Genomic DNA, 14,187 nt, shown 5'->3' on the forward strand with positions numbered 1-14,187 from the left:
ATCGAAAAACCAGAAGTGACCCATATCCTGAAGCATTCGAAGGTGCAGTACACTTCGTGGTTCTCTGAATTTCTGCTAAAATTAACATCGCTCTAGAAGAAATAGCTTTCAGTTCAGAGCCTTATCATATTTTCTTCATTTTTCATCTTTTCTAAGAAAGTTTTGTTAACTCTTTGAATAATGACTATTTGAATTAATCAATTGTAACCTTTTTTCAGGTCACAATAATCAGTAACTCCTCAGTGATATTTTTCTCACCTACAGCTCATTCAGGGTCTTATATCAGAATATGGCGGTTTTACCACTCGGTTTTATGTTTCGCCTTACGTAAAACTGCTCTTAAAATGGTCCCTAGAAACAGCACTGACATTTTGGAAAGTTCTCTATTTTGGCCCCTCAGTTGTATCAAAGCGCACTTCGAACGAGTGTTGTAAAACCAAACTTAAAGCAATGACAGCTGCCAATCACAACAAAAGAAAATCTCTTAGGGAGCCAATGAGAACTCACTATAGGAAAACAATCAAATTGCTTGAAGCGCGGGAAAACTCGCCGTGACCAAGTCATGATTGGGATGTTTCTAAAACTAGTAACAAGGAACGGAAAACGTAGAACGGAAAATATGGAACGGGGAATAGGGAACAGGGAACGGGGAGCGGAGAACGGAGAACGGAGAACGAAAAACGGGGAACGGGAAGAGGAGAACTGGGAACGGAGAACGGGGAACGAAGAACGGGGAACGAAGAACGGGGAACGAGGAATGGGGAACGGGGAACGAGGAACGGAGAACGAGGAACGGAGAACGGGGAACGGGGAACGGGGAACGGGTGTACCGCGGTAACCCGCCTGAGAATTCAAAATGGCGGAGTAAAGGGAACTAAAAGGGTCTGGCAACTAGTTTTGAGCACGTGCTCTTCGAACGCGATCGTCGAGCAAAAAGCATGGACGATAAGTGTAGGTTTTATTGAAGGATTTTACTTTGAAATGCTGAGTGCCTCATAAATTTAGTTTCTGTCTGGCACACATTGCAGGTTGTATAGAAATTAAATCCTCGGAGAGGTGAGTATCTTACAATTCATGCACAACATTTGAACAATCAACTCAGAACTTCAAGCTCGCGGCATTTATTCTTACATTTATAGAGTAATTGTACTGCAAGGTTATGAAGTTTACCTCCAATATCTTCACCGTTACAACCAAGCAATATCAATAATGTTGTAAAGCAAACAGCTGAATGACTTTCACGTCCATTATGGGAATCACTTTCTCTTGAACTCGATCAATGCACTGTATATTATTGTAAGCATTAGCATGATTGTAAATTCATACACCTACATTCTTATGGACATAACTCATGTTTTCCTGTTAAATTAAATGTTATTAAAAGTTCTGTCATGTTTGATTTCTCTATTGTTTACATGGAAGTTGATGGGCGGATACAAAGATATGTTCCTGATGTTATTTTGCAGTAAGGTAAGTAGATATCTGCATGTAGTAATTTTAATTAATAGGCTGGTTATTACGTTTCCTAGCTCATTTCTGTTTACCTAAGATATTACCTCCTTGCTACTTATCTGCAAAAAAAGCTGTTGGGCAATGCAAACAATCAACATACCCAAACTCTGCCAAAAGATGCTGATTTCAGGAAGGAAAAAACAAAGAGAGACGTCAGAACAAATGGTGGCAGCCATTGCAGAAACGTTGACTTCGAATTCTCGCCTCGGAATACTAGGCTTCTTGGCTTCGACTGGGCAATAGTTAAATAAAAGCGAGTCGTCTAATTTCGCTGCAAGCGGCGACCTAGTGATAAAATCAGTGTTTGTAAACATCGTTTACTGCGCCATTTTGAATTCTCAGGTGGGTTACCGCTGTTCACCCGTTCCCCATTCGCCGTTCCCCGTTCGCCGTTCCCCGTTTCCCGTTCCCCGTTCCTACTTTTAGTAACATCCGTCATGATTGGTATCAGTTTTGCATTTGATTGGTTGAGAGATGACAACTAATTCTGAGCCAATCACAGAGCAATATTTCTTTCAACACTCAGTTAGACTTTGCTCTGATAACGTGTTAAATAATTGGAAGGAATTTTGTGCTCAATTGATGAGCTGAATAAAACAGAGGAGCGTAAAGAGCTGAAAAAAAGGCGTAACCAGGACTATTAACAGCCACAAGAAAATCTCTGGTTGAACACAGCTGATGCCACTATCCACTTCACATGCCATTCAACAGCCCCGTCAAAGGATGTAGTCTAAATAAAAAACGCTCGAAACTCCATTTGTTTTTAAATAAAAAGTTTTACATTAGACTCGTTGAAATTTGTTCGTTGATCACTTTTCCACAGTTGAATCGGGGAAAGCCATTGTTCGCGGTAATTGTCCATTGTTAAGTTCCGCAATAACTAGTACCGATGTGACGTAATTATTAAAACTTTTCTGAGAATTTGTCTTTGTTTAAGCTCGACAAACATTCCTGTTTGAAAACAATTACGGCTGATCAGCCTTAAGCTTTGGACTGTCAACACTGTGATAAGCTTCAGCGATGGCATTTCATGGAGACTCCGTAAGCAATCTAGGTCACGCTGTTTCAGCTGAGTTCTGCCTTTCAATCACCTGCCCGTTATTCACCCGTCAGCTCTCTGTAGGTAATTCAAATTATTTTAAGTTGGTTCTTTGTCAGTCCGACCTCCTGTATGATGTTGACTTAACGCAAAGGGATCAATTTTAGCCATTGTGGAACGTATTTCTCATGGTTGGATCAGTATCTTGCGAATAGTAGTCATTCCCAAGTTCCTACACGTTAGCTTTATTTTTACTCACTTTTCGTCGACTAAACTAACTTCTGCGTCTGATGTCAAAATCTTGAACAGGCAATTTACTGCTTTTGGCCTTTATATATTCACGAATAGCTGCAGTCATAAAAGATAAATTAAACAAAAATGCATCACCTTCGCGTCTTATGCCAATTTATCTAAGCGCGTCATTTTGCCGCGATTTTTTCACAGTCGAAAGGAGCTCTTTTTTGATTCAGACATTGAGCCCATTTCATGACAGCGATCTACGTGAGCAAGGAATGTTGGGGGAGTCTACAGAAGACAGATTCTTAGTGAGTTGTGTTAGCTAATGGCTCCTCTACCTGATGTCAGTTTGTAATAACTATCAAAACAAAGGAATCGATACCGCAAATGCAAGTTGAGGGTTGTTACATCAGCGAATTTCACTTTTAATTTCTAAGAATTGCTCAGAAATGATTCAAATTTTGATCGAGAAAGTTTGCATATTCTACAACTTGCTTTTACGCATCTAAAATGCAATTTTAGAAATCACTCGATTGTGCTTTAAATTGCTTAGAGTCCACATAAAAACAGAATGGAACAAAACTCTCCGGAAATGAGATGAATTATCGTCAAAAAACCTCCATAAATTTACTGGAATGACACTTTATACGGCCTATGTAGCATAAAGATAATGCTAATTGATATATATGATTTGTCGAGGTAAAAAAAAAAAATGGGATCAACGAACGCTTTTCATTCCACTAATTTGTTCATGTTTTTCCCGTTGCCATGTTCCCACCAATAACGTAGCTCCATTTTCTGCCTTTAAAAGCACACTCAACCCACAATTCCTCTATTCGCTCCGACAAAGGGCTAACGCTCGAAACGTCAGCTTTTGTAATCGTTTCGGTGGCCAATTTACCATTTCAACTTTGTTGATATATCCAAATTAAAAAAAAAATGAAGGAGTCAGATATGAAATTTATTGGCTTGCATCAGCAATATCTTAACACAGCACTTTATATTCAACCTCAAGGTGCACTTTATCATAACTGACGTTTCAAACCGAGATACAAAAGCAAAGAACGCGATAACAGATTAAGACAATCATATTTATTGAAAACCGTGTTGAAATTGACATCTAATTGCGGAAAGTAAATCTTCTTTCTTCGGAGATATTGGGCTGTCTAATTTTGTGACTGCCGCACATCTGCACTGAGTTTTCCGAACTGAATTCAACGCGAAATTGGGATTCGTTTCATATGTAAGAAAAATAAAAAAACACAACTAGCGTTGATCTTTTAAGTACAACACGTCAAGTTGAAAAAACTCTATTTCAACCTCTATGTCTATTAATTTAAAATGATTTTTACTTTCAATGACTCCATGCTTCCGTAGAAGCAGTAGATTATCCATCATAAAATTCAATTTGAGCTGCTATAATTCTTTTCTATGATAGTCTTTAGAAATATCCTCATAGAAGTTTATTTAAAAAGAGAAGTCCCCTCAAAATCCTTTTAGAAGAAGTTCTTAATTTTCTAGTGCAGCCAACCTCACCAACGATCCCAATGTTTTCATAATAATCACATGTAGCACTGTTTTGAAGCACCATGAAAATTTAATTCATGTCATCATCGGCCGGCGAGGAAGAAATACCAGATGGTTTGTTTTCAGCCATAACTTTTAGCAGTACTTCTCTTTAACTTTTATTTAAACATTTGAATTTCTTCCTCGTAGTTTTAAGCTCTCATTTACGCTTAGAATAGGCTTGAAAATTGATTTCATCGGTAGGCACTGGCTATATATGCCTGTAGAAAAACCGTTAAATTTTCAGAATCAAATCATGTGTGAATTTCACTTTGAATTGGCACTGAAACATCAGTATATTTGATTGTAATTGTGAGGGAGAACTGATCTGTCGGTGTTATTGATTGAAATAATCTTTTTTTCATTGCCGATAATTTTTGACGATTGATTTTACCTTCTAGTTACTAAGCATTCGCTGTAAGGTTAGTTCAAAAAGTGTGGAGTTATCCTGACATGAGCTGCAAACCGTACGGTTACAAATCATTTAGGCTTTTTTAATTTCAAGACCATCTTTTTCTATGGAGAATACCCGGACACTTTCCGAATACCCTCCTTTGAACTTCATAAAAAAAAAAGCCTACTCGTAAGATTATCAGTAGAAGTTCTCCAATTTTACACAGCAGCCTACGTCATGATCGGTCAGATATTGTGACACTCAAAATATGAATTCATATCACGAACGAACCGTACAAGATAAATAACCCGTGGTGTTTTTGCGGCTATGACTCCTAACACTACGTCAAATAATTATTTTTAGGAAATGATAATTTGTTTTGCTAGTTATTAATCGCTAAATAGTTCATTACTAATCGTCCCTCTGACAGGAACTAGCCTTAGAACCTTCGCACATAACAGGGATATTTTTTCACTTTGAATATACTTCACAATTCCAAATCGACAAGACAAGGTAAGAGAGCTTAAAAGCTGTTTCATGTACAACGTATTTTGAAATACTCATTTTACAACCAGGAATGAAGATGACTATAGGTAAAGAGAGAAAACATACTCTTAAAACTGAATATAAATCCCGCAACAGCTTTGATTAAGAATCATGAAGCATATTTCCGAAGTGTGTCGTTTATTGAACCAATTTTTTTCAGTTGGCACAAAAATATGCAATGTTATTTCTTTTTCATTTTGCGCTTTAGTTTTATTTTATTTGGTTTGTATTGCCTGAATGATAATTTTGTAAATGGAAAGAAACTGTGATATTTGCGGATCTTGTGCGACAATATTTTTCAGTGCAGTTCGCTCATTAGTGAGCTTTGCGGTCCCTTTGTGTTCTTATCTTATACTGTACATCACTGTTTTTTTCCCCCTTTTCTTTTTGTCATCCATAAATGTGGTTGGTATAGGGGAAGCTTTTGAAGTTATTCTGAAAAAATTGTTCTGCTCTGAATAGACAGTAAAAACCGATCCTGCAACCTGTACTTCTGATATTTTAAACTAATTACCCTAGCATAGAAATGCCCTCAGATACTCTCAAAAGAAATAAATCAAGCGCTGTCTAGTATTTTATTGAGGTGAACATTATTTCCGAAATCCCCAGACTAATGGTATCCGGTCCCATTTCATATACTCCTTCAATTTAGTATATTAGTGGAGGATTACAAATTGTACCCTGCTTGTTACATCATTCGTAAACGCACTATCAGTTTTAAAAATGAATTCCCGGCTGCCAGGTCGAGATTCGTACTGATATTTGTAACATGCATGTACTCTATGAGTGTAAGATTCAAACGTGCGTGACTTCTCACGAAAGTGCGTTACTCTTGATTTAAAATTTAATCCTTGATCGCACGTGACTCGTTTGACTACACTTTTAAGTTCTCGTTTTTCGATGTATAACATATCAGTGTTGGCCTTTGTTAAGGCAAGTTCTCGTTCAAAATCATCTGTTCTTTCACTCTGCCCGTTTACGTCAATAGGAGGAAATATCTGCAAGTTGTTATTCCTTTTTTTCGTTTTCATTTTGTCTGTCAATTTTCTTAGATCCATTATAATTATATCCGTAATTTTCCTTTTATTCAAACCATCATTTTCATCATCACCCTCTACATAATCAGATGCGTTCATTTTACTTGTTTGACTGTGAACGAGGAATAAATTTACTCTTTTAAAATCGTATCTTGGCTGGAGTCTAAACTAAGTACCAAGCGATCTTGTGCATTTGATACGGTTTATTGGTAATCTTTCAATCGAAGAAAAATATATTATCTCAGCTCTGAATTCTGAAACTTTTAAAACTTTCAAATATCAACCCAATTATGGTGTAATTTGTCCACCATAATTGCCATTGCGTTGCCGGAAATAAACCTCATTTAGTGCTATAAGAAAGCCAAAAACTTATTACTACACAAAAATCTATCATTATCCCTAGGCATTTCAATCATAGGCGGTAAATTTTTTTTTTGCTGACGTCTAGGAAGCAGGTTTTTTTGTTGAGGGACAGACTTCCTTCCTGCGCAATCAAATCATGGGGAAATTTTTCCTTTTGAACTAACTGCAGGCGCTTTTGATCTCAAAGAAGCAAAATAAAATTTTAAGGAAGATCTCTGTGACCTCATTGTCCTAAAGAAGAAAAGAAAATGAAAAGACACTCCATTTTCAATACCATGCAAAAACTTAAGGAGTCCTTTTTCCTCTTGCCGAGAATAGAATAAATGGCCTTATTTGCGGAGGCCCCCAAATTTTAACTTACTTTTCGTCGGCTAAACTTTCTTCATTACATCCGCTTCTGATGCCAATATCATTTTCGCTAAATGATCATTTTTTCTTCTATGTGTATTCGAGGGTAGTTTTCAATACAAAGGATAAATCCAAACCAAAGCGCACACTCGCGCTTCTAAAGTACTCAACTGCATCGAACACCTTGTATTCCATCGATTTTATTTTTTTTTACAGTGAAAAATAGCTCCTTGATCCAGATAGGAAGTTGATTTAATAACAAGCGACCATACGCTAAAAAAGGATTTTGGGGAGTCAGTAGGGCATAGACTGTATTGTGTTGGCCAGTGGTTCCATTACCAGTTGTCAGTGAAAAAAAAGTACGTGTTCAAAATTGCAGTGGTAAGTCGAAGCTCCTTTGCTTTCATAGAGAGAAAACAAGCGTGTTACTCTTTTCAACGGTGATCTATCTTCCCAGGTAATGTAGGAAGCCAGTGCGCAGATTCTTCTAAAAAACTTGCTTTATTCTTTTTAAAATGCAATTTTAGAGCTTACATATTCAGTCTACTTCAAGTCTTAAGGGAGGCAATGAAAACCTCGTAGAAATTGAGTGAAAACTTCAGCGAGATGAATAATCGTCGTATGGAGTGTCTAAAATTTCAACAATGAAATTTCAGAATGCACTTTTAGAGCGCACACATATGCGCTGAAAATTGCTTCAAACCCTAAGGGGGTATAAATCTCGTAATGCACTAAAACAGAGGTAAGATAAGTACTCGTCATATAGAACGTCGATAATTTCAACAATGAAATTTCAAAAAAAAATTTTAGAGCTCACGCAATTGTGATGAAATAGGGTTCAAGTCCTTGGGGAGCGTAATTCTCGTAAAAATTAAGTGAAAACGGAAGCAAAATGAGTAATGTCAAATGGAGCGTCTACAATTTCAACGGTGAAATTTTATACCGTAGGTTGATTAATCGTTCCTGTAGCACAGTGTAAAACCATAATACCGAACGGGATACATGCCAAAACGTTGTCTTGGAAAAGGGGAAAAAAGGAAAAGTGAAATATTTTGTCAGGTATTTATTACCTAGCAGTATCTAACTACCGTGGTATATATATATATATATATTCAACATTCACTTTTAAGATGCACTTTGTAACGATTGATAGAAAAAAAAATTAAAACAGATAAAAGCAATATTACAATCATAATAATTTACCTTTGTTGGCGGTAGATAGTTTTTCTTCCTGTTAGCTAATACCAGTCAGTCATTTATGCAAAAAACTATCTTGACTGCCAGCACCTGCAATGGCGATAGAAGAGTCGTTTAACTTTCCCCTTTGAATTCTTCATGGATTGAAATTTCACTCAATTTGGAGGAAGAAAAATTGGCGTCTTTCACTGTTTGGCATAGGTGATCTCTCAAATCAACAATATTTAAACTGTTTTGTTTCAATCTTTTAGCCCTAACTGAATGAATTCTTCCATGAAACTGCTTCAAACTTCATTCTTTAGTTATGCTAACACTGAGACACAAATCAAAAGTTTCTTCAAATTTATCCTACATTTCACAAAATTTAGGCTGCTGTACATGTAACTCCTTAGAACGCTCCTTCAGAGCACTTTTTGTCAGAAAACCGAGCAAAATGTTGCCAGCAGAAGTTGTTCATGCTTAAGTTTGCACAACAGCCAACGTTACCAGAGATCGCATGGCTGTCATCATTTTCATCCATGGCATTGTCTTGCAGCACAAAACAGTTTCATTCACGTCACGGCCAGTGAAAGATAAACAGATGATTGTTATGTTTTCCACTTAAGACTTTTCAAATTACGTCATACAATTTTCTAAATTACTTCCTTCTTTTACTGAGCTGTTAAAAGGCTTTTAAATTGTTTTCGTTTTAGTTAGTTGGTACTATCTATGGTCGTGGTAAAAAGGGTTAAGTTTTACGCAGTGAATTCTATGTGAAACTGATTTCCATTCTGATCTGTCGACTGCTGTCTATCATTTGAAATCAAATTGCTTCTGAAAAATTTTCACTGCCATTTTTTTTACGGTCAAAGCACATTTGCTCACGTTTTATGTTGAATAATTCTGACACGAGATTCAAGGTTACGCAAGGTTACCTATCACGCCATTTTTCTAATTCCAACTCGCATTTTACATTCAATAATATTCGGAGCATTTTCCGTATGCTCTGTCAGTAAAAGATCTCCAAGTTTGCACAACATCAAACGTCATCAACCATCAAATGTTGTCATAACAGACATGCAGCATTTTAATTCATATCACGAACTGAACTGTAATTTAATTTTAACTTCCGATATTGCTCCATATCACTATTGTAAGGAATGCCTTTTTAACTTAACCATTCTTGAGATGTTAAATTGTTCGCTACCATAATTCAATTTCGATTTGTTTCACTTACAGGCACTAAGCTGTCGCGAGTTTCCACGCACGATACGATAGGGATACCTTTACCAAGACCAGGTAGGAGAGCCTCAAAAACTATTCTCATGCAAAATATTTTAATTTTTATCGAGACGAAATGATAACTCCTCGGGTAGAGGGAAAATCAACAGAATATATTAAAATTAATATGTATCTTGAAATATCAGTTAGAATTTTCATTTAGAATCATAAAGCATGTTTTATTTCAGGAACTTGTAATTTAAAAGTACATAAAGCTACATGGCGTAATAGATATGGAGTGTTACGTTTTTTGTGATTTAGTTACCTCACGGGTGTGTATTGAATGCTGATTAAATATTATTATTATTATTATTATTATTATTATTATAAATGATGGAAACCGTGACTTTCGCGGATCTTGTCCGATAGTATTTTTGCAAAGTATTTCATGTATTAACTTTCTAAATAAACCTCCTCCTGGTATTATATGATTTCATCCTCCATTGTTGTTCCCTGTTTCTCAACAGCCACGAACATAACTGGTTTAGGACGCTTTTGTAATTATTCTTAATAACTTGTTTTGCTATAAATGCATTTAGAATTTCCGCAACGCCCTAGTAATTACTTGAAACTGACTTCCCGGCGAAGATTATGCACTTATTTACGAAGTGGAAGGGCGAGACGTGAAAGTATTAGGCTCGATCTGTATGACATACAGTCCAAACGCCGTGAGGTTTTTGAGTCATGGAAAACGGCAAATATTTCCCATTTGACCCGACTTAACTTAGTCAACAAGCATTTTATCATAGAGCTGCTACAGTTTCTTATTCCTCCTTTCTTTCCTTCGCTCGCATCGTCGTCGCGCTTGTAATGAATCAGGTATAGTTTCATTTATTGTCTAAGTATATGTATTTCCGAAAACCCCCCTCTAGTGATATTCGGTGTATTGAATGTATAATGTTAAATTTGTATAGATGTTTGTACAGAACCACGTTTCGAATGCTAAGCAGTCACGTCTATTTGATTTTTTTTTTATGTTACGAAAAAATGTACTTTCTTAGCTTTAAATCGCTTCAAAGGTCAATCTAATTCTGTGTTATTTTCTGCTCTATAATTGACAGATATATGTCGGCTATCGAGTTGAAATAAACTTCATCTAACGTTATTTAATAAGTAATTATGGTACAAAACTCTATCCTTGGGTATCTCATTTCGTTCGCTAAAATTTCTTTATCTTTTAATTGATGTAAAAAAGAATCAGGAAATTTGACGAAGGACAGATTTCCTTCCTATGCGATGAAACCAAAGGCATATTTTCTAATTGAGCCTATGGCATTTGATCCAAGAACAAACGTTTCGATGAGGTTCTCTGTGACCTCTTTGTCTGAAAAATAAAAAACACATTAACTCGTCCTCCACTTTCAAGAAACATCCTGGAAAAAATTCTAATATTGGTGTTGCACGAGTCCTCTTTATCTTGCCGAGAATAGAATATTTGATTTTATGAAATGCAATTAAAGCAACTCCCCCATAATACCCTTTGTTCTCAAAATAAAAAAAAAAGATTCATATTTCATACTTTATTGCCTAAATTTCAATTACATTGTCAGTTAGAATCTATTTTTATTAAAGAGGATTTCGGAAATCGAAAAAGGGATAATGCCCTCATAAGCTATGGGATTGTTAAGCTAATACTAACAATGTAATTTGTTTCTATGGCAACCGGTGTTAAAAGAACTTGAAAGCGATACAAGCTCCACTTTTGAACTAGACATGCCTGTATTTCTTTCACTACAGAGCTTCTTTTGTTTTTAATATGTTCTGCTTGAACTACGTATTTCAAAACCGAGTTCTTCCTCATGTCCTAGATTTGTTCATTCAAGTTCGCTTTCAATTAAAACGTCAAAATACAGCAACCTTACTTTTCGAATTCGTTCACAGTTGGCAAATCATCAAGAATATAATTTTCTTGCATACGACGAAATAAAAGTCATGTTGGCAGCTTTTGCATAGGCCTCCGAACATTTCAATAAAGGATTTCATCCATGAGTTTTGCAAGTAGAGATGTGATCCTTGAAATAGAGCAAGGAAAAAGGACAAAAAAGAAACCCATGTGATACTAGTTGGGTGCCACTACCAACCGAGCTACAATGACAAATGCGGAGAAACAGACAAAAAATTGTTTGTGGGTTATTCAATGGATGGCCTCAAATTTTCATTCGAATAGTGTATTTCACTTGAAATGTGGGTCCCCTCATGAAAGGCCTAAAGTTTACGTGCGATTACTATGAATCAAATGTTATTCGCTCTGGCAAAAACAGAGAACAATTTGCACATAAAGAGAAAGTGTGTGCACTTGAAATGCGTATTTTGTTTGTCAGTGTATTTGCAGTGTTAAAATTTCAGCCGTAAAGGATTAAAATATTGATTTACAACAATTTTTTAAACTTTTTCTTTAAATCCCAAAGATCATCACTGATGTGCACGAGTGATGAATGAGTGTTTGGTTGCTCAAATGTTTGTGCAATGGAAGGACCGACTCAAAATGTCTAGATCTGGAATGTTGTTATATCGTGCTCAAAAAACAATTCTTTTTAAGCATTCGCTCTTCTCGTTTACTTGAAACAAAGTCGACTCTAGGCCTTTATCGGCAAATTGAAACAAGGGGCACCCTCAGTTTCTCCAGAAAATCGCCACGAGCGGCTAAGTAAACGAATTGATTTAGAAATTAGGGCGAAAATATGAGCAGCTCTATCTAGCTTGTAAAACTATATTTGATTAATTTGCTATTTTTTTTTCGTTTGCTTTTTTGAAAATTGTAATTTTTAGAGAAAATAGATTTCCTAAAGCAAAGATTTGTCGACAGAAGAGCAATATGAGCAATGAACACAATTAGGACTTTTTTGTTCTTTCTGTCAATAGTAATCAACTTTTATGGCAGATTGTGGATCCCATGCTGTTCGTGAATTTGATATATCTGCATGGCCATTGGAAAAGCCGAAATATTCTCTATTATATTATGAAAGTGAATTTCAAAACTGCTCTTGCGAGAAAACAAAAATTCTTATAAAAATTTCTATACTTCATTTTAACAGCTATATTTCATTTGGCAACAGGTGAGTTGTTCTGCCACGAGACATCTTATTACGACATGAAAATCTGTGGTAAATTTGAACGGTGGAATTGTAATTTTTTTTTTTAAATTTGACGACAAATTTGTTTATAATCGAATGAATAACATAATCCCTTGAAATGTTTGTCTCTAATATTTTACAACAAAGCGTATCGAAAACCCCCTACTAAAACTGGTAACTGGTCAACAAAGAACGGATAAATAGTGAATCTAAGATAAAAAAAAAATTTGAATGTGTCATGCTTATAATGGGTAAAATCGTTAGCAATTAAATGCCATTATTGTTAGACCATACTATAAACAGATATTTACCAGGCTCAGTTCAGTAGGCGGGATAAGGCGCAAAACTATTTTTGAAAAGGTCATTTAAGACAGACATTATATATGACATTATTCTTGATTTTAACGCGCTCATGCCAAAACAGCTGACATGAAGTCCGTCCAACGGAAATGTCAATTAGCATCGATGGTAAACATGTTTTTCGCAATATTTAACCTGCTCTTTCTGTTGACAGAGTCAGAACTCCGGCGAGAGCTGCAATACCGTAGCTGCGTTCAGCTGCTACTAAAATTTGGCAGCTCGAGATGCGAATCTCCGACGGTTTGGTGTTCCTACTCTGGATTTGTTCACTTTGTTACAACGGAGAAGGAGTCCCTAGCGCTTCAATCATGCGAAGGGCAAGATGTTATGCAAACTGCTTCACGCGGGTAAGTCTATTTCCAAAAATACTTCACGTTGAAAAAACCGCACTAAGTACTCTCTTAAATTTTAAATGAGTTTTTCGATCTGGTCAAAACTCGACGGCCTAAAATTAACTCTACATAAGTCAGTTCTAATCTTAACGTTAACTTTAAATTTTTGTTTAACAAAAAATTGCAATGCTTATGCCTTTAAAACTATCGACTAATATCAAATTATTTCAGCGCCTTTAAGAAATTCACGTAACAGCAACAAAACGACATGAGTGATCAGAAAAATATTTAAAGAAAAAGTTGATTTGAAGCTACAAATCAAAATCAAACCTAGTTCTCGCTAGTCCAAGGCAAGGACGATTGAGTCTCCACCCGGAAAGTATAATTAATAAAGAATGCAAACTTTGCATATAGCACAGTTTATGACGTTTAATGAATAGCGCTGAAACGGAAAATTTATTTCTCTGGAAGATAATCTTATCAGTCATATCTTTAATCTTCGAACACTAAAAGTGATTTAGGTAAATGAATATTACATTTGTATTTTTTGCGGTGTAATGAAAGCGAAGTTTCCCTGAGGTCATTCTACTCTGTTTTCGAGATGAATCATTTCGAATTTTTCTCGAGCGAAAGCGTTTAAAAAAATTTCTCGTCTGTTAGTCAAGTCTCGTTATGTCGAAATGGATCAAACAGACTTGCCATGTGATGTCTGGTTTTGCATAAGTAAAGGCTACGAAATGTCTTCTGAAAGAGACTTTGGTTAATTCAATTTCTTGAAGAGTGACTCATAACGGTAATTCAGAGTTGTGATTGACATAGTTCACCTGAGGCGTGCACCAATTCTGCTAAAATCGACATACCGGATATACAGAGAAATAAACTTGGAGATTCTCACCGCCTATAATACCGTCTGGTATAGATT

General features: G+C 36.0%; 2 protein-coding genes across 3 annotated transcripts in view; both read left to right on the top strand.

Moving 5' to 3' along the window:
* Positions 1-5,180: 5,180 nt before the first annotated feature.
* LOC111337096 (uncharacterized) overlaps positions 5,181-14,187 on the top strand; it is a 47,286-nt gene continuing 38,279 nt past the window's right edge. The window contains exons 1-3 of one of the 2 annotated variants that reach the window (XM_088762494.1): positions 5,181-5,261; positions 9,458-9,517; positions 13,088-13,280. In XM_088762494.1, coding sequence (XP_088618620.1) covers positions 13,158-13,280 — 123 coding nt within the window. In that variant the 5' untranslated portion in view covers positions 5,181-5,261; positions 9,458-9,517; positions 13,088-13,157. Of the gene's footprint in view, positions 5,262-8,037; positions 8,102-9,457; positions 9,518-13,087; positions 13,281-14,187 lie in introns of those variants that run through there. The other variant, XM_088762495.1, reaches the window with a different exon arrangement.
* The window catches only part of LOC111337089 (uncharacterized), a 102,547-nt gene continuing 93,544 nt past the window's right edge, over positions 5,185-14,187 (top strand). The window contains exons 1-2 of the mRNA XM_088762493.1: positions 5,185-5,261; positions 9,458-9,517. The gene's annotated coding sequence lies outside the window, so the exon portion shown is untranslated. The remainder of the gene's footprint in view (positions 5,262-9,457; positions 9,518-14,187) is intronic.

Source organism: Stylophora pistillata, chromosome 6, assembly GCF_964205215.1.
Source record: "Stylophora pistillata chromosome 6, jaStyPist1.2, whole genome shotgun sequence".
In the NCBI taxonomy this organism is placed as follows: Eukaryota; Metazoa; Cnidaria; class Anthozoa; order Scleractinia; family Pocilloporidae; genus Stylophora; species Stylophora pistillata.